Source organism: Eretmochelys imbricata, chromosome 6, assembly GCF_965152235.1.
Source record: "Eretmochelys imbricata isolate rEreImb1 chromosome 6, rEreImb1.hap1, whole genome shotgun sequence".
Classification (NCBI taxonomy): domain Eukaryota; kingdom Metazoa; phylum Chordata; order Testudines; family Cheloniidae; genus Eretmochelys; species Eretmochelys imbricata.
Window position 1 is genome coordinate 61,384,004 of NC_135577.1, and position 24,769 is coordinate 61,408,772.

Genomic DNA, 24,769 nt, shown 5'->3' on the forward strand with positions numbered 1-24,769 from the left:
GGAAACTCCCTGCTAAACTGACGGCTGTGGCACATTCTACTTCCGGTCTGGGGAAGTTAACCGTGGAGGCGCCTTCCGTTTCCGGTCTGTGCCCTTGTCTGTCCGTGTCCCCGGCTCGCTGCCCGGGGCAGGATGTTAGCAGCAGCGCTGGGTCTGGCCCGGGCTGGCCTTAGAGGTGAGGCAATGGGGCTGGTGGGGAGAGAGTCGGGGCCCCCGTGACCTCGGCCCCACGTGAGTCGGGTTGCCTAGGCGAGGAGCCCCTCGGTAGGGCCGGCCTGTGTGCAGCCCCCTTTGGCTGGGACAGGAGTCACCGTGTCCCCTTCCAGCCGTGCCGAGAGTGGTTCAGTGGCAGAGGCTGTCTTCCTGCCCACTTCTCCTCTGCCTCGCTGGGTCGCCTCGTGCCGCCTTCGGGGAAAGATTTTACTTCTGTGCAGCTGAATGGCAAATGTCTTCTGTGTCTCACTGGCCCCCCGCGTCTCCCTGGTGTCTCTGGGCCTCGCTTCTGTTGGTGAGTCCAGGCTTAGTAAAAGTGGCAAAGAGTCCTGTGGCACCTTATAGACTAACAGACATATTGGCGCATAAGCTTTTGTGGGTGAATACCCACTTCGTTGGATGCATGCATGTATTCACCCACGAAAGCTTGAGACACCATCATAGGGCCTAATCACGTCAGCCACGCTATCGGAGGCTCTTTCACCTGCACATCTACCAATGTGATATATGTCATCGTGTGCCAGCAATGCCCCTCTGCCATGTATATTGGTCAAACCGGACAGTCTCTACGTAAAAGAATAAATGGACACAAATCAGACGTCAAGAATTCTAACATTCAAAAACCAGTCGGAGAACACTTCAATCGCTTTGGTCACTCGATTACAGACCTAAAAGTGGCAATTCTTCAACAAAAAAACTTCAAAAACAGACTCCAGTGAGAGACTGCTGAATTGGAATTAATTTGCAAACTGGATTCAATTAACTTAGGCTTGATTAAAGACTGGGAGTGGATGGGTCATTACACAAAGTAAAACTATTCCCCCCTCACATGTTCTTGTCAACTGCTGGAAATGGCCCACCTTGATTATTGCTACAAAAGGTTCCCCCCACTCCCCGCTGGTAATAGCTCATCCTAAGCGATCACTCTCTTGTTACAGTGTATATGGTAACACCCATTATTTCATGTTCTGTATGTATATAAATCTTCCCACTGTATTTTCCACTGAATGCATCCGATGAAGTGAGCTGTAGCTTATGAAAGCTTATGCTCAAGTAAATTTGTTAGCCTCCAAGGTGCCACAAGTCCTTCTTTTCTTTTTTCCAATATGTCTGTTAGTCTAGAAGGTGCCACAGGACTCTTTGCCGCTTTTACAGATCCAGACAAACATGGCTACCCCTCCGATACAGGATTAGTAAGACTCTGCCTGTTCATGTGCAGTAAAATATCTGCTGAGTTAGCGCTTTTGGGAGAAGGCTTGAATAACGTGGTGATGAATGTGATATAAACATCAAGAGAGAAAGAAGGGATCTCCAAGATCCGTGTTATATTTGATCTGTTCTTTCCGTTAGGCAGGATATCACTGTGTTACTGTTTGCTCTAGTATATCGAGCATTGTTCACTTCTAAGTACAATAGTTGGGCATATGGTTTAGATATTGCTGTAGGAAATTGAGTGATACATCCTCCACTCCTAAAGTGTGATTAATCAGATTTCTGGTTTAGGAGAGGAGGGTTTATTGCTTCGTATGGAAAAGGTATCACCATAGCCTTTGTTTTTGCATAGTACTTAGTGGAGGGAATAGGCCTCTTTGGTAGAATTTGTGTGTGTGAGTAGCACTTGTCTGCTGGACTGCACATTCAGGATTTCTTTTGGGGGTATTTTCACTACACTATATGATTATTGTTTGGGGGGGGGGGGGCAAGGGAAGGTCAGACTTAATTCCCATATGTTAAAATGAAGCTCACCTCATCAGGATGGGACAACATGAGGAAGTCTCCTGGTCTCTGGAGAGGAGGAAAGAAGGCATTCCTCCTTAGAGGAGAAATGGAGTATGTGGTACAGACAGTTTCATCTGTGCTCTTTCTCTTTGTAGCTGCTGCACGCCCGGCAGTGCTGTTGCAACAAGCTCGTTTTGAAGGGAGCTCCACAACAGAGACCCATCGTAAGTCTGAGTTTATTAGTATTTCACCAACTCCTGGAGTCTGTAAAGTGGGTCTCATTTAGAATAACTCAGTAAGGTGACCATATTTTCAAAATCAACCCAGAACGTTTTTGCAGTGACATTTAGATATATAAAAGAAAATGTATGTGCTTTTTTTTTTCTAAGTGTGCTGGTGCTGCAACTGCCAGCTTCTGACTCCATAACACTTGCATATTTCTCAGAGAGGAAGAGGATTTTTAACTTCGGTAGCTTTGTCTTCTGAATTGATTTATCATAAAATACTGAATAAATGTTAACAAGCATTTTGAGCAAAAGAACAGTTTTGGTGTCTAAACTCATGAAATTTCTCTCTTCAGTGTAATGTACAGCATTTGGAGTGAATATTCTTTCCATTAGACTGTTTCTGGTGATCACCGCAGATCTAATTCTGTGTTTCAGTAAATCTTGAACAACAAAAAAAATAAACCAGACAGAATGAAAAAACAAGGACACTTCAGGCGTTGTGAAAGAAATTGCTGAGCTGCTAGAACATTATATGGAAAATGGGGACTGTCCTTGTAAAACTAAGACATTATGTGCTGGAGAAACTGCTTTCCTCTTATCAGGAATCAGTCTGTTAAATCCCTTTAGGATTTAGGAAATCAGGAAATGTTTGTTGATGTTCAATCTAAACTTCTCTCACTTTATTCCTTTTACTGAATTATAACATCCCTGTACTTTCTACACCACTTTTGATTCCGCCCAGTGTGATGCAAGCAGTTTCATATTCATGGTGACAGGATGCTCTGTTGTCTGACACCTGATGGTTGGGCACTGGAGTAGATTTGCCCACTTACCAAAGTCTGTTTCCTAAATATGCTATGCATCTTGTAGATTAGACTCTATCCATGTTCCTCCTGGTGTTGGTAGATAGCCATTTAGTTCACCACGTTGTGAGGTGCCTCCCTCTCATTAAGTTGATCTTTACAGTCATGGCTTGTCTCCTCCTACCTAGCTGCTCCCTGCTGGGGGACAGACCTATGGCCAAGCTGAGTAGAGTCATGCTGAGCTAGTGTGGGGCTGGGAGTTACTGCTCCTCTTTCTATGGCTTACCATTCAATAGCTCTGAGAAGTCTGTTGTTCTTTCCAGCTACTGTTCGACCAAAGGATGAAGTGGCCCAGAACCAGCTATGTGCTTTTGGAGAGTATGTGGCTGAAATTCTGCCCAAGTATATCCAGCAAGTCCAGGTAGGTATTACCAATCAAATCATTCTTGCTTGGGGTATGTGTAGTGAGGAGCTGGTTGGCAGAGCCCTGCGTGGATACAAAATTCATATCCGCATCCAGTCCACAAACATGGTCTGTGGATATCTGCAGATGTACAGGGCTCTGGGTGGAAGAGAGCGATAGAACTGGCTAAAAAACATTTCTGCTGTTGAGTTCCTTGGTCTGATGTGATATACCTGATCATGTGGCCCCAAACCCTCCTGATCTGAGTATCCTGCTTTATTCAATGCACTGCTCAATCCCTTCAGCTTCTATACTAATTTGCTTTCTGTCCTTTCCACAGGTGACCTGTTTCAATGAATTGGAGATATTTATCCATCCTGATGGGGTTGTTCCAATTCTGACTTTTCTTCGAGATCACACCAATGCCCAATTTAAATCCCTGGCTGATTTGACTGCTATTGATGTCCCAACTCGACAATATCGTTTTGAGGTAGGAACTATTCCTTGAAGGTACAGATCTGCAAAGAGTTATAGAAGATGATGGTGTTGAATACTAAGATAAGCAGTTATTTACAGCTCTGGCCATGCATTGAATGGTCATTTGCATTCTGTGACAGTTATGCTTATCTGCTCTGAGAACTTCAGGTTTTGCTTAACCCACTGAGCATAGAATCAGTTGTATCACTGACATATTATTAACACACCCAGTTAAATAGTGACCCTGAGGCCACTGCCCAATGCAGGAATTCATTTTTCCCCGTAGAATTATTGCTGCAGAGCTGCTGGCCACCATTAGGGGCCACTGGACCCAGCAGAGCTCCAGCTCCCAAATACAGGACTCTGTTTCGGGGGGAGAGAGCTGGAGGGTTCTGGGCTGCTGCAGTTTCCAGCACGCTGGACCCAGCAACAGGCTGTTTCTCTCTCTGGATTCCTGGGCTCTGGGGGGTAGGGGGTTTGGATGTCTGGCTGGGGTGTGCCCATCAGCAGGTGTCTGAGCTGGGGGGTGCCCCCAGCTGGGTTCTGGAGGGGTTTGGGGGTGTGGATGTCTAAGACTGAAAGGGCAGAGTTTTCCCCCAAGATGTGCCCAGCTGGTATGTGAGACCCTAGACCGAGGCACCTGACAAAAGCATTACAGAGAAACAGCAACTGGGCTCTTGCAGAAGTTTCTTTAACTCTCTACTCCTAGGGGAAACTTTTTTTGTCTGTATTGTTACAGACATACTCGCCGACAGGTATTTTGAAATAAATGATCCAAAATAATTGAAACTGGTGTGATTATATTGTGTTATTTTGACAAAATATGCAGAATTTTGCAGAACTTCTAATTTTTTGGCGCAGAATTTCCCCAGGAGTAATACTACTCTTTGGATCTGAAGCCACTGATTTACTTTGACCATGACTCTCAAAACTTTCTTCTCCATGTATTCACCAACCACCTTCTTTCTGACGATGTCTGCTCCTTCTGCTTCATCTTCCTTGCCCTCATTGCAGCCTTCAACTCTGAACAGCTCCATTCTCCTGGGTGGCCTCTGTAGGTAGGCAGACTTCTCTAGTTATTTAGCACTAGTTGTGAAGTAGCACCCAGAAACCCCAAACAGGATTTGAGGCACCATTGTGCTAAGCAGCATACACATACATAACAAAGAGAGAGTCCCAACCCCAAAATGTTTACAGTTTCATGTCTCGGCTCTGCTCCTACCTAGCTGCATCTACATCTATGCTGAAGGTGCCTTCTTTGTTTTAAAATCCTCCATGGCCTTGCTTCACCTAACTTCTTATGCCTGATCTCACTCTCTCTCACACACTTTTCTAGTACTAGCCTCTGTCCCGCCATAGAATCTGGCAGTTTCTCTTTTGCAGTTTACACAGTCTGGTACAACATCTCTCTCTTTTACCTCATGGGGTTTCCATATCAGATGAAAGGTGTATTCTAAAACAAAAAACTAAGAGTTTGGGCTGAAACTGTTTTACTGGTATCAAACTCCTAAAAACAGTATTACCCTTTCTTTAGGCTTGGTTTATGTTCAAAAAATTTGCAACAGGGTAGCTAAATCTATTTAAAGTTGATCTAATTACACCAGTGAAAACCCTTTCTATATAAACACTAAACTCCTATTGCATATAACCAACATGAAATATATTTTTAAATCTCTTCTTAACCACATAAGAAAGTTAAAGCATTTGAAACTTAATTTATCAACTTTCTTTTTAATAATAATTTTTATTTGAAGTGACTTCCTTGTATTAATAGCTTTTTATAAACTGCAGGAAATAATTAGTTATAAATGGTAGGTGGGATATTCAAAATCACCTAGTGGATTTAGGTATCTAATTCCCACTGACTTTCAATGGGAATTGGCACCTAACTCCCTTAGGTGCTCTTGAAATCCCACACAGTAGCTTTTCAGTTGTTTCAAAACACAGATGCTCACACACACAGAAAAGACAAGAAGGCACAGCTTCTCTCTTTCACTTGTACCTCCTCTGAGACCTGGAAGACTTTTACCAGTGTTAAGGCATTGGTTTTGTTTGCCTTTTTGACCACAGACTCTCAGCAGTGGTGTAAGGATGGACGTGTCTTGGTTAAGCTGGTCTGTTAGGCAAAAAGAGAGAGGTAGGGGGAGTGGTATAAGAAAAGCTGGCTGAAGTTGAACTAAGCAAGACAGAGGTGATGCTAGTGGGCAAAGAAAATGATTTTGAAGAGTTTGCAGCCACAATGCAGCCTCATATGGTTGAAGGCAAACACCCACAATTGGTCAATTCAGTCCGTAGTCTAGAAGTAACCTTGGATTCATCGTTGACACTGAGGTTTCAAATGGCATCACCTGTGAATATTGCTTTCTACCATCTTCAGTTGGCCTGGAGACTGCATCCCATCCTGGTGGATGAAGACCTGGCCTTGGTTATTTGTACCTTTGACACCTCTTCACTGGACTACTGCAGTACACCCAGGCATGAAGGCTTCGGCCTTAGGAAATTCTGGATAGTACAGAACATTGCAGCACGTCTCCTCAGCAACACAGCCTACTCTGAGCATATCAAACCAGTCTTCTGCCCTCTACACTGGCTTCCCTTAGAATTTTGAACCAGGTGCAATGTCTCAGTCCTTATCTTCAAAGTGCTCCATGACCTGTGCCCAGGAGAGCTAAAAGACCACCTAAAGCTCCAGGGTAAAGACTGTGGTTGACAACTATGCTCTTATGGCACAGTGGAACTCTCAACAGTAAGAATAAGGCTCACCTGTGCAGGAGACCGAACTTTCTCTGCGGGGCGGTCCAAGACTGGCATGAACTCCCCCAAGAACTAACAGCCCTCATAAACCTCACGACTTTCCACTACAAGTGCCAAGCGCATTTTTTACCTTGCCTTTTCTAATGTAAATACATAGGAATAGGTACATTCAAACAAGCAAAGCTACCAAAACAAGACACACCACTGCACGTGCTTCTCGCTGTGGGGAGAGGATGAGAGAGTAACTCACACATAACAGCTCTGTAGTTACATTGCTTAATGCACTACTGGAAAGCACTCAGATACTTCAGTGATGTGTGGTATATGGACCTATATAGAACAGAATACGAGGGAGAGGGATGAACAGGGAAGGAAACTTACATACAAGGGAGGGAATAGCAGTACCTAAGTTTCACACTTCAGGTATTGTTCAGGATTTAGCTAACCTTATGGACATGGAGATGTCACCTGGTTGCTTCTCCTTGCCCATTCTGGTCAGGACATCTTTCAGGATGGTGGCCAATGAAGGCTAATCAGTGTGATGGTAGATTCCTGGTTCCTAGCATGTGACCATACTGGCAAGACTGGTTGGCACACAGTAATGCATCTTCCTTCCTGTAAAGTTAAGCTAGTAGCCAAGTGACGCCTTAATAATGCAATGCCTAGAAAGGGATGACATCCTCATCCCATCAGAATTAACCAATCAAAACATATCTAGGGTTCTACGCTGACACTTCCTGCCATTCTAGCAATATCTTAGTCTAAAACAATTGGTGACCTTGCCAAAAGCTTTGCACCTCCCTGATCAGTTTTTAGTGTAAATGCATCCAAGTTGTAATAGTAGTTTGTCTCCGATTTCTGCTCATTTTATAAACTGGTCAAGTTAAACTCTTATTACTTTTCACATGCTTTGGACAATGTAAAATATTAATCCACGGTATAGACAGTAACACTAAATGTGGCCAGTTAAGTTTCAGGAGAATTGGTTTGTTTCTGGGGAAATTAGAGATGGTTGGGTTTTTTCTTTCCTTTTTTCATAAATTAGGCTAATAATAGGAAAGTTAGCTTGAACTTTAACTATGGAGTGGCTACCCTTGTTCCATAGGTATGAAGTGCTATCATGGTCTCACTGGAAAACTCATCTGAAAACCTCTCTTCTTCCTTGCCTGTGCCCCTTCAGCCGGTATTTCACTATAAAAATCTCAAGTCATTCCGGGAGACAGTTTATATGTGAGCTAGGACACAAATTGGTTGCTTTTTCTCAATTCCCTTTAGATTGTTTATAATCTCCTGTCTCTGCGCTTCAATTCTCGGATCCGGGTGAAGACGTACACAGATGAGCTGACACCTGTCGATTCAGCAGTGTCAGTGCACCAGGCAGCAAACTGGTATGAAAGAGAGGTGAGCTCCAGTGTGCTTTCCCAAGGGCTTTGTGTTTGGGAACAGGATCCATGTGGGGGTTGGAGGAGACCATGTTTGAGTGAAACCCTATTCCTCTGGGAACTGTGTAGGAGGGAGTGGTGTTGCCCTTGGGAATGGGAGAAGAGGCACTTGACGTTCTTCTGAGGGCTTTGAGCAAAGGTATAACAAGATCCAATGACTGGACGTTGAAGTTGGACAAATTCAGACTGGAAATAAGATGTAGATTTTTTTTTAACAGTGAGGATCATTAACCATTGGAACAATTTAGAATCAGACACGTAGGATTGGAAGGGATCTTGAGAGCTCAAGTCCAGCCCCGTGCTGAGGCAGGATCAAGTAAACCTAGACCATCCATGACAGGTGTTTGTCCAAAGTGTTCTTAAATACCTGCATAGATCGGAATTCCACAACCTTCCTTGGTAGCCTGTTCCAGTGCTTAACTTCCCTTATAGTTAGAAAGTTTTCCAAATATCTAACCTAAAATGTCCCTTGTTGCAGATTAAGCCAATTACTCCTTGTACTCCCTTCAGTGGGCATGGAGAACAACTGATCACCATCCTCTTCTTGCCTGGAACTTATTTGAAGATTATCAGGTCCCCCTCTGTCTCCTTTTCTGATGACTAAACATGCCCAGTTTTTTAACCTTTCCCCATAAGTCAGGTTTTCTAAACCTTTTATCATTTTTGCTGCTCTCTTCTGGACTCTCTGTAATTTGTCCACATCTTTCCTCAAGTGTGAAGCCCAGATTTGGACACACAACTTCAGCTGAGCCCTCACCAGTGCTGAGTACAGCAGGAAAATTACCTCCCATGTCTTATGCACGAGACACCTGTTAATACACCCCTGAATTATATTAGCTTTTTTTTTTTTTTTTGCAACTGCATCACACTGTTGACTCATTCACTTTGTGATTCACTATAACCTCAGATCCTTTTCAGCAGTACTACTGTCTAGCCAGTTAGTCCCCACTTGGTAGTTGTGCGTTTGATTTTTTTCCTTCCCAAGTGAAGTCCTATGCATTTCTTTATTTAATCTCATCTTGTTGAATTCAGACCAATTCTCAATTTTGTCAAGGTCATTTTGAATTCGAATTCTGTCCTCCAAAGTACTCGCAATCTTTCTAGCTTGGTATCATCTACAAATGTTACAAGCATACTCTCCACTCCATTATCAAGTCATTAATGAAAATATTGAATAGTATGGGACACCAGTAGATATATCCTCCCAGTTGGAAAGCAAACCATTGATAACTATTCTTTGAGTACAATCTTTTAGCCAGGTTGTGCACCCATCTCATAGTAATTTAATCTAGGCCAAATTTCCCTAGTTTGCTTATGAGAATGTCATGTGGGACTGTGTCAAAAGCCTTCTTAAAATCAAGATATATCACATCTGCTACTTCCCACCATCCATTATGCCAGTAACCCTGTCAAAGAGGGAAATTAGGTTGGTTTGGCATGTTCTTGACAAATATATGCTGGCTATTCCTTATAAGGTTGTTATCCTCTAGGACAGTAGTTATCAACCTATTTACCATTGTGGATCACACATGTGACCCATAATATGTTATGTGAGCCGCATCCAATACTACCTGCATTGCCCTGAGGATGTCACATGGGCCGCAGCTCTGTGCTAATTGGGCCACAGGTTGAGTAGTGAGGATGGTGGTTATTCCAATGGTTAATGACCTTTGGTGTTAAAATTTTGCATCTTATTTCCTGTCTGAATTTGTCTGACAATTTTTAAATCAAGGTTGGATTTACTTTTTTTAAATATAAGCTCAAATTCAAATGGAATTATTTTGGGAAAGTTCTAAGGCCTGTGTTATACATAAACTTGGAAGGATTAGATTTTTATCAGTAAATGTTGGAAATGTCGATTTTTGCCAAACTGGTGGAAAAAAATATTTCCGATGATGATGATAGAATTTGACAGGCAAAGTAAGAAAAATACTGCTTGTAAGCTACAGGTTGATTTTAGGATATTGACTTTCTTTTGACACGTGATGTTGACAGTTTGTGTTTTAACAGCGGTAAAGCTTTAACTTTTTGAATCTCAATGTCTACTGTCATTAAATAATTGTCCCCCCTATAACTTCCCACAGCTGTGAACATTTAAATAGATGAAAAATTGGAAAAATGCTTCTTAAAACCCATAATTTGCACAACTGTGGAAACTTAAATTGAAGGGGGAAATGCTTAAAATAAACATCAGTATTATCTGTCTAAATTGCAAATAAATAATTGAATTCTGCCAAGCCTCCTTAAAACCCATAATTTTATATAGGAGGTCAGACTAGATGATCTCAGTGGTGCTTTCTGACATTAGAATCTATGAGCAGTGCCCCCGATCAACTGCCCAGCCACTGCACTGTCCAGGCATCCAGCCTACACATTGTTCGTACAGTATACGCGGGGGGTGGCTTCTTTTTAGGGTGAGAAAGAAAAAGGAGGCTGCGCAGGCCTCTTTGGGAAGAGGTTTTCTTTGTTGGGTTGGTCCCTCTTAGATGAGGTGTGGAAGTTTTAAGCTTCTGAGGTACACTGAGGGGCTTTTCTAAGATGGGGTGATGTGTGGCTTGTTTGGTTTCCTTTCTTTTAGGTTTGGGACATGTATGGAGTCTTCTTTGCCAACCACCCTGACCTGAGGCGAATTCTAACAGACTATGGGTTTGAGGGCCACCCATTTCGGAAGGACTTTCCACTCTCCGGATATGTAGAGGTATGAAGAATTCTGGTTCACTCTGCATTCAGAAAGCCATCTATGCTTCAGAGTTGGGCCATGGCTGTTATGGAACTCTGAAGTGTTTCCTTAATAATCATTTCAATTTTCTCAGTCCCTTTCAGGCACTGTGTATATCCCCCCTAGAATTTAGCCAACACACCACACCCTGCATAATAGGGGAATTTGGGGCCAGAGACACAGGGTAAACCTTTCCTCTTACACAAGAGTAGCAAGAAATTTTGCTTTCATGGCAAAGAAGACAGGACTGTCTACTTTTAATGCTCCATCCAAAACATCGAACTCATTCCCACGGAATGGCTGAAGACTAAGTTTAACTCCCTCAGAGGGTTTAATGATTGAGCTGATCTTTCTGGAACCTCTGTTTCCAGGGAGTCAAGGTGTTTCAAATCTAATGGCAAAGCAACAAAGCCATCACGTTTAGCTGCCTCAGCTTTCTTCACACATTCCATTCCTCTAACCTAGATTTTTATCTAGATTAAAACACAAATGAAATGAGTTTGTTTGGTCTCCACCTCGTTCCAAGTGACTGCATCACAAAGCTTAGTATTTTTGCACAATTGAATCTGGGGACTAGAAGAGAAGGGACTGCAGGTCAGGATTAGGTGCATTAACTTTGTTTTGAGAGGTGGAACAGAACTGGAATAGCAGAAGGTGCTGTAGGAAAGGACATCTGCAGAGCTGAGGTTGGGAAATCAGGACTGGAATAGCAAGGGATCAGGCTTGATGTGTGTGACAGAGCTGGATGGTACACACCTGCACCTTGCCTGATTCTCCTTATGCCATGTGTCCTGAGCTCTCATGAGCTTTGAACTAAAAACTGGAGTGAGCAGTTTTATTTGGCTAACAGAAGAAGCTGCTCAGTGGCTGGGAACAAGCCATGGTGACCAGCTGGTTTTTGCCCCGTTGCAGGTGCGGTATGATGATGAGGTGAAACGGGTGGTGGCAGAGCCTGTGGAGCTGGCTCAGGAGTTCCGCAAATTCGATCTGAACAGTCCCTGGGAGACATTTCCTGCCTATCGCACAGCTCCAGAGACCCTGAAACTAGAAGCAGGAGACAAGAAAGGAGATGCAAAATAGCAGCAGGACCAAGAGGATGCTGGGAACTTCCTGTGTGGCACTGACCTTCCTGTTCTACCTTCATATTTATATGAATAAAACCTGACATGAGACCCTTGTCTGTGAACTCATGAATGGAAAATACAGGTTTCTAATTGGCTGAAGAGCACCTGGGATTGTTTGTCTTTCATTAACTGTAAAATGTAAAATCACTTACAGGAAAAAAAATATCATAAACTGTGTGGGACTGCTATGAGGAAGAACTAGGGCGGGGACTAGAGCATAGAAAGGAAAAGGGGAGCAGATAATGCAGAACTCAAATGTCCTCTTTCTATTTAATTAACTGGTGTGGCAAGAACATAACCTGTTGATACGTTAAATGGATTGAAAACCAGCTAACTGACAGGTCTCAACAAGCAATTACAAATAGGGATTTATCAAGCGAGTGAGTTTCTAGTGGGGTCCTGCCAAGCTCAGTTCTTGGGCCTATGCTGTTTAACATTTTTATCAATGTCGTGGAAGAAAATATAAAATCATCACTGACAGTTTGCAGATGACCCACAGATTGGGGGAAGTGGTAAATAATGAAGAGAATAGATCACTGCTACAGAGTGATCTGGATCACGTGGTAAATTGGGCACAAGCAAACTACTGTGTTTTAAAACTCATAATATTAATGTGAAGTTCTACACCTTGGCTTACGTTCTTTGTTCCTTTCTTATAGGTTGGGGGACTCTATCCTGGGAAGCAGTGACTGAAAAATAATGCAATTCTTGAATGTGTAAGGAGGGGAATATTGAGTAGGAAGGCTATATTAGCTCTTTATTTGGCACTGGGTGAACTGCTGCTGGAATACTCTGTCCAGTTCTGTTGTCCACAGTTCAAGAATGATATTGATAAATTGGAGAGAGATCAAAGAAGAGCCATCACAATGATTAAAGGATTAGAAAACATGCCTTATGGTGACAGACTCGAGCTCAATCTGTTTAGCTTAAGAAAGAGGTTAAAGGGTAACTTAATTACAGTCTATAGGTACCTATGTGAGGATCAAAATATGAGAATGGGCCCTTCAATTTAACAGTTGGAAGTTGAAGCTAGACAAATTTAGACTGGAAACAAGGTGAAAATTTTTAACGGTCTTGATAATTATCCATTGGAACAATGGAAGATATGCTTTCTTCCCTACTGTATGCTCATGAGCATTGGTTTTGTTTTTTTTTGGCTTTCTTTAGGCTGCTGCAACTCCTTGTGTTTGGGACTTGACTTAGAGCTGCCTTGTCTAGTGAAGGACAGTTGTCTTCAGCATAGTCATGAAAAGTTATGGCTTTTCTTGTGAGAGGGAAGCAGTAGTCAGAGCAGTCAACAGGCCTTCTAGGTTTTATACAATTCCCAGCTTTGCTTTAAGCCTACACATCCCATCATCTGAGGTGATTAGGTAGAAAATATTCTTGTGGCCACTGCTAGAAACATGACCTATAAAACATGACCTGGTGCTGTTGTTCGGTGGGAATATAGAAAGCTATGGGACAGCTGTATTGTGCTAGAAGTAGTAGTTTTGGCAGTTTATCCATTATTGCAGATAGAACTTCATAAAGCATGCTCCCTGCTGCAACCCCACAAAGTTGCTTGGGGCATAGTACCATGAACCATAGTACATGTAGCCTTTTGATAATGTGACTGTGATAAGCCAGAAAAATGAGGGATGGTCACTGAAACAGAAGGAAAACTCTTGCGTGAGTGGGGAGCTTGAGTGAGATGGGCAAGAAGTGCAGGGCCCTGCCAAGCTAAGACATAATGCTAGGACTGCTAAAGGAAGTGGTGGTAGAGTCCAAACCGCTGTCCTAATGGAGTCAGAGCACAGCACTTGGCTTAAGGACAAGCTCTTGGCTACCCACAGATTCATAGATACTAAGGTCAGAAGGGCCCATTATTGAGTCCTGTACAACACAGGCCACAGAATCTCACCCACCCAGTCCTGCGAAAAACCTCTCACCTATGTCTGAGCTATTGAAGTCCTCAAATTGTGGTTTAAAGACTTCAGAGAGCAGAGAATCCTCCGGCAAGTGACCCATGCTACAGAGGAAGACGAAAAATCTCCAGGGCCTCTTCCAATCTGCCCTGGAGGAAGATTCCTTCCTGACACCAAATAAGGCGATCAGCGAAACCCTGAGCATATGGGCAAGATTCACCAGCCAGATACCCAGGAAAGAATTTTCTGTAGTAACTCAGATCCCACCTCATCTAACATCCCATCACAGGCCATTGGGCCTATTTACCATGAATATTTAAAGATCAATTAATTACCAAAATCATGTTATCCCATCATACCATCTCCTCCATAAACTTATCGAGTTTAATCTTATCCAGAGTATTTACTGAGGAAACTAGGGTTATGACGGGGGCCAAATCCTTTCTGGTGAGAGAAAGCTGGGGCTTTATAACAGTGTAAAACCATGCTTGTAGCTGCAGCCTACTCACTCATCCATGCTATCCTTGGAGACTACAAGGCCTCACTTAGTGCTGCTCAGACTAGTGACTAAAGTGCTGGTGGAGCTGGAAGGGGTAGTATGTAACAATAAGGGAGAGGAGTCATGACCTAATGTTGGTTGGACCAATGAGAGATGGATTTGCATTGCTTTGAAATATTTCAAGTTCTGTGGGAAATGTACATTTTTTTTCCTCCACTGGAGAGCATGAACCCAAAGTTGTCCATGCTCAGGTGTCTTCAGAGCCCTGACTGGTAGGGACTGGTAGATCCCACTGGAGGAACAGACCAACTTTCCTCACAGCAGCTGTTTGAAATGCTTTGGGATTGCTACTGACCCTGACAAATGCTAGCATGAATTAGCAGAGCAAGGCCCAGTGCAGTGATCTGATCTACTTACAGATGCGCAGAAGAGGAGCAGCCAGAGAATGCTGATAGCTTTACCTGAGTTTCTGCCTTAAAATCAACAAAGAAAAAAATATAAATTATAACTAAATACCCTCCTGCGGCAGTGGTTCTCAAACCGATACGTGGAGAATTTGCTGGTGCTCCACAGGTAACTGCCTGATCACATACTGCCAACTTCCACCCCAGTGCTAAATTGCATTAAAATCACCTAAATATTTTCCTAACACTAATTTTGTATGCCAGCAACTGCTGTAGTTATTGCAAGCAGAGGATGTAATGGCAAAGGGGAGGTGTGCTCAAGACAATCTCTACTACAATGTTCACTCTCCAAAAAAGGTTGAGAGATCCCATCCTAGATTAAACGGTTTAACAAGGAGTAACTGGATCTGAAGCAAGTGAGGAAGAGTAGCCTGACTTCAGAAATCCAGGGCTATTGTAAAAATACAGCCTCCTTTTCTAGCCAAACTATAGGCAAAAACAGTTTCCCTTAGGAGAGAGATTCAGAGCCTCCCTATTCCTAAGCCACTGGACTTTCTGTGGATCACAAATACCTCTTCCATTGGGTGGTATCTCCTTTGTAGCTAATGCAACCATATTAACTGCCAGTGGCAGCCCTAGGCCCATGCAGCTGCATAAGGCCCTGTGCTACATGCTCAGACCCAAACCACCAGCCAGAGCATTAGCTCTGAGCCTCAGTACAATAGTCTAACTGATTCTGGTGGCAGCATATACATCAGAGTGGAATCTTCTGTCCTCCTGCTAAAAAGGTGTATACTTCAGTTCTACCTCCTGTCTTCCTAACCTAGGTTTGTTTGTTTTTTTCCAGAGGTCAGAGAGCCTTAGCATGAGTGGGATTGTAAATGAGGAAAGGGGCTGTCAGGGGTGCACAGGGGTAGAGACCTGGTAATAGCTGGGGAGTGATCTAGGTGGGATTTTGTGTATATATAACTACAAAACTCAAGGCTGGTATTGTTTATTGAGATGAAGTCAATCACACAAGTGGACAGTGAGTTAACTGAAGGCTGATTAACCAATTTATTTGAGCATGAGCTTTCGTGAGCTACAGCTCACTTCATCGGATGCATACCGTGGAAACTGCTCCAACCCCTCAGACAGAGACAAACACCTACAAGATCTCTGTCAAGCTTTCTTACAACTACAATACCCACCTGCGGAAGTGAAGAAACAGATTGATAGAGCCAGAAGAGTTCCCAGAAGTCACCTACTACAGGACAGGCCTAACAAAGAAAATAACAGAACGCCACTAGCCGTCACCTTCAGCCCCCAACTAAAACCCCTCCAACGCATTATTAAGGATCTACAACCTATCCTGAAGGATGACCCAACACTCTCACAAATCTTGGGAGACAGGCCAGTCCTTGCCTACAGACAGCCCCGCAACCTGAAGCAAATACTCACCAACAACCACATACCACCCAACAGAACCACTAACCCAGGAACTTATCCTTGCAACAAAGCCCGTTGCCTACTGTGCCCACATATCTATTCAGGGGACACCATCGCAGGGCCTAATAACATCAGCCACACTATCAGAGGCTCATTCACCTGCACATCCACCAATGTGATATATGCCATCATGTGCCAGCAATGCCCCTCTGCCATTTACATTGGTCAAACTGGACAGTCTCTACGTAAAAGAATAAATGGACACAAATCAGATGTCAAGAATTATAACATTCATAAACCAGTCGGAGAACACTTCAATCTCTCTGGTCACGCAATCACAGACATGAAGGTCGCTATCTTAAAACAAAAAAACTTCAAATCCAGACTCCAGCGAGAAACTGCTGAATTGGAATTCATTTGCAAATTGGATACTATTAATTTAGGCTTAAATAGAGACTGGGAGTGGCTAAGTCATTATGCAAGGTAGCCTATTTCCCCTTGTTTTTTCCTACCCCCCCGCCCCCGAGACGTTCTGGTTAAACTTGGATTTAAACTTGCAGAGTGGTCAGTTTGGATGAGCTATTGCCAGCAGGAGAGTGAGTTTGTGTGTGTGTGTGTGTGTGTCCCCGGGAAAAGGGGGGGGGATGAGAAAACCTGGATTTGTGCTGGAAATGGCCCACCTTGATTATCATGCACATTGTAGGGAGAGTGGTCACTTTGGATAAGCTATTACCAGCAGGAGAGTGAGTTTGTGTGTGTGGTTTTTGGAGGGGAGTGAGGGGGTGAGAGAACCTGGATTTGTGCAGGAAATGGCCCACCTTGATTATCATACACATTGTGAAGAGAGTTGTCACTTTGGATGGGCTATTACCAGCAGGAGAGTGAGTTTGTGGGGGGGGGGGGGGGCGGAGGGTGAGAAAACCTGGATTTGTGCTGGAAATGGCCCAACTTGATGATCACTTTAGATAAGCTATTACCAGCAGGACAGTGGGGTGGGAGGAGGTATTGTTTCATGATCTCTGTGTGTATATAATGTCTGCTGCAGTTTCCATGCATCCGATGAAGTGAGCTGTAGCTCACGAAAGCTCATGCTCAAATAAATTGGTTAGTCTCTAAGGTGCCACAAATACTCCTTTTCTTTTTGCAAATACAGACTAACATGGCTGTTACTCTGAAACCTGAAGGCTGATTGGCTTTTGTCTTTGTTGTCTGACAGATCATTGTACTAAACTTTCCCTCCAGGGAGTTTCTACAGTTGAAAGAATGACCTTTCCTTTGTCGGCCTGTATATCTTGGATGCTGTTGTCCTGCTGCGGAGCCTATACAGGCTGCCAGCCCCATCCTGCTGTGACATTTCAAGATTGTTTTTGAAATTCCAAACTCAGTAAGTGGAAAATTTAAAAGAAAGCCAAGGAGCTTAGGAGAAACATCTGGGGGGAGGGTATCCACACTCTACAGTGAAATTAGATTAAACTCCAGTTTGTCATGTGTTTAAATGGAAAATCCCTTGGAATTAGAAACTTCCCATTAAAATACTTAGGTGGGAAAAATCAGAATTTGGAAAAGAGGCTTTAAGAATTTTGCCAAAAACTAAACAACAAAGTCTTAAAGTTTCCAGATTGCAATGGAAAATACCCTTTGGGAACAGAGAATTCAACAGCAGGCCCTTCCCAGGACTGGAGTCAGAGAGAGGGAGAAGGGAGGATCCATTCCAGCAGAGGCTGCTGTGATCAGACAAAGGGAGGAGAGAAGCCACAGTAAACAGCTCTCCCTTCACCCAAGACATTTATCTACAGAACAGGTGGGGACCCTTATCTGGCATGGCACTCCTGCTCCAGCCGCAGCTCAGAGCCTGGCTGTGGACAGCACTGGTCCTCTATGTGTTTGCTGGATCCTGGAGGCAGACAGGTAGGAGGTGCACCTGCAAGGGAGGAGGCTGCTCTGCAAAACAAATGTGTTTGGGCAGTTCCACTGATGCTGGATTTTACCTAATTCCCCAAATAGGCCGGTGGGCTGGCTGTCCTGACAACTTTCTGTGAGAGAGCAAATGAATTGTGCTCCATGTTGGACTCTATTCTGACTGAGGGAAGAGGGATGGCAGAGTTTGTCTCCAGAGAAGTTTGAGAGTGCTCTACTATTTATTTATACTACTTATTTGTCCCCCCAAATGCCTTTTATGCCCTTACAGTCTTTGTTGACACTACATCTTTCAAAATCAGAGGGTCACCTGCTGAATTGTTTCCTATGAAATACCCAGCTGTCCCTGGGTGAGAGACCCACTGCCAGTTAGTGTGAGGCAGACCTGCCATAACTCTTGGAGGCAGAAGGACAGATTCCTTCAGCCCCTGCTGAAGAAAGTTTTTCCAGGTGCCTTTACAAGGCTGTTGATTAGGAAAGACTGTGAGGGAAGCCTTGTGAGAAGAGCTTCTATTTCTGAAGAACATTGGGCCAATTATTTTCATACATTTCTTGTTATGTTTTATTTATGTATGTTTTACTCTACCTTCTACACTGACACTGGAATGTATTTTTAAAATATTAGTAAGAGTGATTAGGGGGTTATTCTGTTGGTTGATTGAAACCCTGCAGTTGGCTGGATGTCCCCAACTATAGAGATCTGTGCATTTAGCTGTGATCAGAATAGGCAGAAGGTGAAATGGGAATCAAGTAACCACTAGAAGTCTAGAAAAGCAGCTCTTAGAGGGTGCAGTATCTTTACCTGAGCTACAAGCCTTGCTGGAATGTGCACCGAGGAGACGGAAACAGCAGCTCAAATCCCAGCTAACATTCTGAAAGCACATCTGGCTTTGATCAGGCAGCCTGCAGCTGTGTAGAGAAATGAACCTTTCCTCAGGCAGAAGGGAAAGCAGTATCCATCTCTGAAAAGCTCCTACCATCCCCAGGGGGAGCTTTCCTCTAGAATGGAAAGTTGGAAGCTGGTTTTGATAGCAGCACCATACAACTAAAAGATTAAATCACATTTCTGTTTGTTATGTGCACCTGCTAATTTTAACACTTCAGATCCCACAGAAAGATATGCTGAGTACTTATGACTAGTTTACCCAACATCAGCTCTGCCTCCTTTCTCCTCACATGAAAACCAGAAGATTCCCTCCCTGCCCAAAAAGACAGCCAGCCTCCCATTCCCTATCTCCTGCTGCCAGCACTGCTTTTCTGCACACAGAAATTCTGTGTTCCATGCTGGTTGTCTCCTAATCCTGGCCCACCCAATGTGATCCTGCTTCCTCCTCCCTGGCCTGAAGGAGTCTGGAACTGGTAGAAGGGGAGTTAGTATACATTAGCACGCAGGCCAAGAGACGAGGGAGGGCTGTGCCTCAGAATCCTAGTTTAGTGCTACCTTCCAGTGGTCAGAAACTCTCCCTCCCTGATGCAGCATTAACCTCCCTCAGCTTAAATCCCCAGGTGACATCCATCCAGAAATTTGCTGGTCTCCTAATGGTTAATCATTTCACTGCACAATATGAATTCCTGGAGGCTGATGCTACAAAACAGTCATGGAAGGAGATCGATTCAGAATCTTTCTCAGACCAAATGGGACAGATACAAATCCCAGCATGGAGGGTTTTCCCACAGGCTTACCAAAGCAGATACTTTTGCTTGCTAACATCGCAGGTCCAGAATGATACTGGCTAGGAGTAAGGGGTCAATGTCCTGAAACCTTCCCTTTCCTTTCTTGAACTTGCTTTATCTCCCTGATAAAACCCCAATTCTGCTCCCCCAAATCCAACGGTTAGACTATTTGGCACTTAAGGTACATCTACACAGCAGCTGGGAGGTGTAATTCCCGGGGGGGAGACATAAACATGTTAGCTTTGTTCAAGCTAGAGTCTAAAAGTAGCTGTGTGGCTCTGGCAGTATCAGGGATGGCTAGCCTGAGCTGCTGCAGCCATGCTGCTATTTTTAAGCACTAGCTCCAGGAGAGCTATCAACTGTATGTCTACACATGCTGAGAATTACACCTGTATAAATATACAGCTGCTGTATATTTATACCTTTAAATACCACAGGCATAGGCACCTCAGAAATATCAAAGATAGACAGACAGACATGGTTACTGAGACTCAATAGGAAGGGTGCGCTAAGCTGTTGCTCTCTGAAGCTCTGTGGCTCTTTAATGTTTTCCAGATGGGCAGCTTCACACCGAGGACCATGCTGATGTGAATGTGTTTCATAACAATCTGGAGGATGCCAACGTCATGCTAGAGGTTATTTGGGTTATGCTGTGGGGCTTGTGGGAAAGGATGAGAGTATGTGAGCTCCTGTCGGGAGATTCTGCCCAGTTCAGCTTTAAACACCCAAATGTTCCGCTAGTTCTCATTGCTTTTCTATTTCAGGAGACTCTAGAACAGGGGTTCTCAAACTGGGGGTCAGGACCCCTCAGGGGGTTGCAGGGTCATTACATGGGAGGTTGCGAGCTGTCAACCTCCACCCCAAATCCTGCTTTGCCTTCAGCATTTATAATGGTGTTATATAAAAAAGTGTGTTTAATTTATAAGGGAGGGTCGCACTCAGAGGCTTGCTATGTGAAAGGGGTCACCAGTACAAAAGTTTGAGAGCCACTGCTCTGGAAGATGCCTTAGTGTACATCTCGGCAAAGTCACTGCCATATTGAAAGAGACGAGTGAGGTCTAACTAGTCCAGCACCCTGTCTCTGTTGGTAGCCAGCACCAAATGCTTCAGAGGAAACCCCACAATGGATAATTATGGAATAACTTTCCTTAACCCCTGTAGTTACTGGTTGGCTTATGCTCTGAGGAAGGAAGGTTTAATTATGACATGTTTAGGGGGGTGAGTAGGGGAGTGATAAGTGAATGGGACAGGTCATTCTGCAGTAGCAGTGCTTATTCAAATGAACTGAGAGAAAGCAGATAGGAAGAAGCCCACTGAGCAAGGACAGAAGGTAGCCAGCTTGGTGCCAGGATTAAGGGGTAGACTTACCTGAGAGTTCTGGCTTCCTGGTCAGCCCAGTCCTTGAACTTCTTGATGGGACAATAGGGGATACCCAGTGTTGGGGGAACCAGAGTTGGTCCCAGGATATTATAGAGACAAGGGGGGAAGGGGGAGCTAATATCTTTTAATTCACACAGAGTTTTCTTCAGGCCCCTCTCCCCAGCAGAAGTTGGTCCAATAAAAGCCGTTACCTCCCCTTCCTTGCCCATCTCATAAGGTGTACACAAAAGCAAAGCTTCTCGTCGTCACAACACGTCCCACAAGGTGGCGCCTTTGGGCTGATCCTGCTGATGGTGGCTGGATGAATAAATGCGCCGCGGGCGGGCGGGCGCCGGGTAGAGCCTGGGCCTGGGCAGCGCGCAGGGAGCGCGAGGGCGCTCAGAGCTGCCGCGAGCTGAACTGTATTTCCAGCGACGATTGTCCCAAAGGGCGGTCACCAACCTCGGGGCTGGCCTGCGCCGGGCACCGCTGTAGCGAAGTGCAGACTCCCACCGGGACTCGGGGCACTGGGCAGCTCAGATCGCGAGGATCCCCCCCTCTCCCCCAGGGGGACCAGATTCAACAGAGAAAATAACGGGACACATGGGGGGAAGCGCAAAAAAAAAAAAAAAAAAAAAAAAAGCGGCCGGAGTTGGCGAAGCAAAACAAAACACGCCGGAGCGGCCAAAGCCGCGATATCGGGACAAATGGTGCCCCGACTGTGAATCGGTCGGGACGCGGGACGAAGACCTAAAACTCGGGACAGTCCCGATTTTACCGGGACGTCTGGTCACCCTACCCCGCGCCCGCAGCGAGGACGCAGCTTGGATCAGGGTGCTTGGCCCTGTGCTGCCTGTTCCTCTCTGCCGGAGAGCCGGTGGGGCCAGGGGCCCAGGCCCGCGTGATGCGCCCTGCCCTGCTGTTCTGCTCCCGAGCACGGGGGACAGGCAGGGAGATGTGAACTCTGCCCGGGGAGAGAGGACACAGCTACAACAGAAAGAGCATCCAGGGGCTAACAGCTGGGTGCCTGCTGCGCCCGACGTAGGAGAAAGCAGCAGATGCTGCCTGGCTTCCCCGAAGCTAAGGGGAAAGGCCAGATACAAAGTGGGGGAGGAGGAGGACACATGGAACAGGGATGTAGACAACTGGAGGTTTGAGGAGAGGCAGCCATCTCCCACCCCCAAATGTAGGGATTACATTAACAAAGGCAACGCTGAATTTGGAACAGAAGCTTATTAACAGTGGACAAATTTAGTCGCTACAAAACTCATGAAAGCAACATTCAACTGTCACAGTGTTTTTTTCTCTCTGGCTCCCCCATATGAAAAAAATGGTCTTTGCCCCTGTCGAACACAGAGAAGTGCTCTGCAAGAGACAGAAACAGGGAACTTCAGGGAGCAAGTTAGGGAAGGAGGGAGGAGAGCTGGCCCTCAGAGGGAGGTAAGAAGAGTTGCTGCCCAAAGATGTCAGATGGGGCTAAAGCATGGCCAGCCCTTGTGATACTACCCTGACTCCTGATTCTGGGGGCTGGTTTTAAGCTGCTCAGGATCCTAGCAATAACTTCTCTGTGATTTCCCTTCTCCCCTCATAATAAAATTAGCCACCCTCTCCCATTATTTTGAATGGTTTGGAAGCCAGGCTATCCTTGGCTAATATGATCAGGCAGACTGCTATGAGGAGCAAATGAAGTGAGGAGTGAGGGAGGGGGATAAAGAGGTTAATGTAGAAGCCTGGAAGAGAGACCAAGAAGGAGTCAGACATGTACAGGCTGGACAGAGATGTTGTTGGGTATAGGGGAATGTGGGGAGGGGAGGCAAGAGAAGAGCACCATAGGAGGCAGGGGAACTATGGGATCAGAAAGGAAGAACAGGGCAGATGAGAGGAACTGGTTGGGGAGGTCAAGGATAGGGTGGGAGACAGACATGCAGGAGCCTGAAAACAAAATATAATTTGTTTGTTCAAATGTCCATGGTTTTACCTTTAGCAATCATCTTTGCCTATTGTACTGCATACCCCACACATCCCTCTCCCCGACCTCCTTTATACAATCCTGGATTTGCTAGGGGTGGCAGATCTCTTCATAATCCCTGCAGGGGACCCTCAATTGCGGGACAGTGGTTGGCCCTAGACTTCCTGCTCTCATAGTGCCCTTCTCTTTCAGTTGCTCTGGGAAGGACTGGAGATTGAGGCTAACAAGACAATCAGGCTGCAGGATGAGGAACTGGCCTCTCTGCGCCCAGCAAAGCGATTTCTCCAGATTTTCCAGCACCAGGTTCCCAAGACATCAGAAGGGATCAAGGAGCAGCTGAAACATCTTTCACAGGCAGATGCCCCTCTGAGTCTAGTAGAGTTTGATCAGCTTCTCTTCACCAGCGTTTACTGTGCTTATCAGATTCGCTCAATTCAGGGCCTGGACAAAAATCTCTGGATCAGTTTTTTTTCTCAGCTAGTTGATGAAATCCTCCATGATCTCTGCAAGGGATTCTGCCCTGCAAATTCCACTCTCCTGGCTTCCTGGCCCTGGAAGGAGAAGCCTTTTTATTTAACCTCACTGAAAAAGTCTTATCATTCCAGCCTGGCCATGATGAAGAGAGGCACTGAGTAAGGAGGTTAACATGAGGAGATTCAATTGCATTCTTATTATTATGAGTGCTGCCAGTCATCCCAGATTATGCTGGTTAATGTGCGGAAGTGCCACCATTCTTCCTCTTTTGCTTTCTGTATTGTACTGGCAACATTCTAGGCATTTATCCAACCAGCTATTGCCCCATCTTTAAATGTGAAACAAAGCCTGGGATGTCTTTTTAGGATCTCCATAGAAGACACACTTCTGAGATGCACTTCTGCCTTGATCACTGATGGCCATTAGAGATGTCACAGCACTTTTTGCAGAAATCCAGGTATTAGCCTGTAATGGCTGAATTCCATTTCAGGTAATTCCATTTTGCCTCCCTAAATTCCCTGTGGTTGCAGTTGGATATAGTATTTTTCCTTTACTACAATAACTCACTGTATAGCATAGTTGTGCTGTTCATACAGCTGCTGTGTTCCACTTCATAGGTGGCTACACTCTGTGGTGATTCATATTAAGTTCTGACTCATTTTATGTCATCCCATGCCAGGTGCCTGGAACAGTTTCCCAAGTAATGTGCACCCATTTCCTTCCAAAAACTCCTGAAAATGTACTGATTCCATGAACCCTTCTGGTATAGATATCGTTCCCCATTTTGTATTAATACAGAGTGGGCATTTGCTTGTATCTCATCTACTAAACTTTTGAGGGTAGGGATCCAGTTATTTGTTCATCAGATTTTACCTCTTCTAGAGAGTCTTCTTCTACATCTGTGGCACTTTACAAATAAAGTAATTGGAACAATACTGTATATGTGCAATCATTATCTTTATAATCAGGAATTCAATCAATGTAGAGCTCAATTATGCTTCTTTGTCATACTCCTTGCAGCATGGTATTAGCAACATAAATTCAGTTAGTCCAGGTGAGTTTTATTGGTTTCTTGGTTTGTGCTGGGGCTCCCATTTACACTGTAGATGCACTAACCCTGAGCTTCTACAGCCTGCGCTTTGCTGGTTAGGGTCATACTTCCCACACAGTTTCACTAGACCAGAGGTGGGCAAACTATGGCCTGTGGGCCACATCCGGACCGTGGGACTGTCCTGCCCGGCCCCCGAGCTTTGCACTGGG

The 24,769-nt window shown here is 44.7% G+C and overlaps 2 protein-coding genes across 3 annotated transcripts; both read left to right on the plus strand.

Annotated features, from left to right (window-relative positions):
- The first annotated feature begins 49 nt into the window (after positions 1-49).
- Positions 50-11,929, plus strand: NDUFS3 (NADH:ubiquinone oxidoreductase core subunit S3). Of its 2 annotated transcripts, none has more exons than XM_077818681.1 (7): positions 50-175; positions 2,088-2,156; positions 3,286-3,383; positions 3,706-3,855; positions 7,872-7,997; positions 10,617-10,736; positions 11,670-11,929. In XM_077818681.1, exons 1-7 carry the CDS (start codon positions 133-135, stop codon positions 11,835-11,837), a joined length of 774 nt encoding a protein of 257 aa, XP_077674807.1. In that variant the 5' UTR covers positions 50-132; the 3' UTR covers positions 11,838-11,929. The 2 variants fall into 2 exon arrangements, with proteins under 2 accessions (XP_077674807.1, XP_077674806.1); XM_077818680.1 differs by lacking the exon at positions 50-175 and adding an exon at positions 206-508.
- A 6,007-nt stretch (positions 11,930-17,936) lies between these two features.
- FAM180B (family with sequence similarity 180 member B) lies at positions 17,937-24,409 on the plus strand. The gene is made up of 3 exons (XM_077820228.1): positions 17,937-18,024; positions 20,263-20,342; positions 23,228-24,409. The coding sequence occupies exons 1-3, from the start codon at positions 17,937-17,939 to the stop codon at positions 23,669-23,671; spliced, it is 612 nt and encodes a 203-aa protein (XP_077676354.1). The 3' UTR covers positions 23,672-24,409.
- Positions 24,410-24,769: the final 360 nt, after the last annotated feature.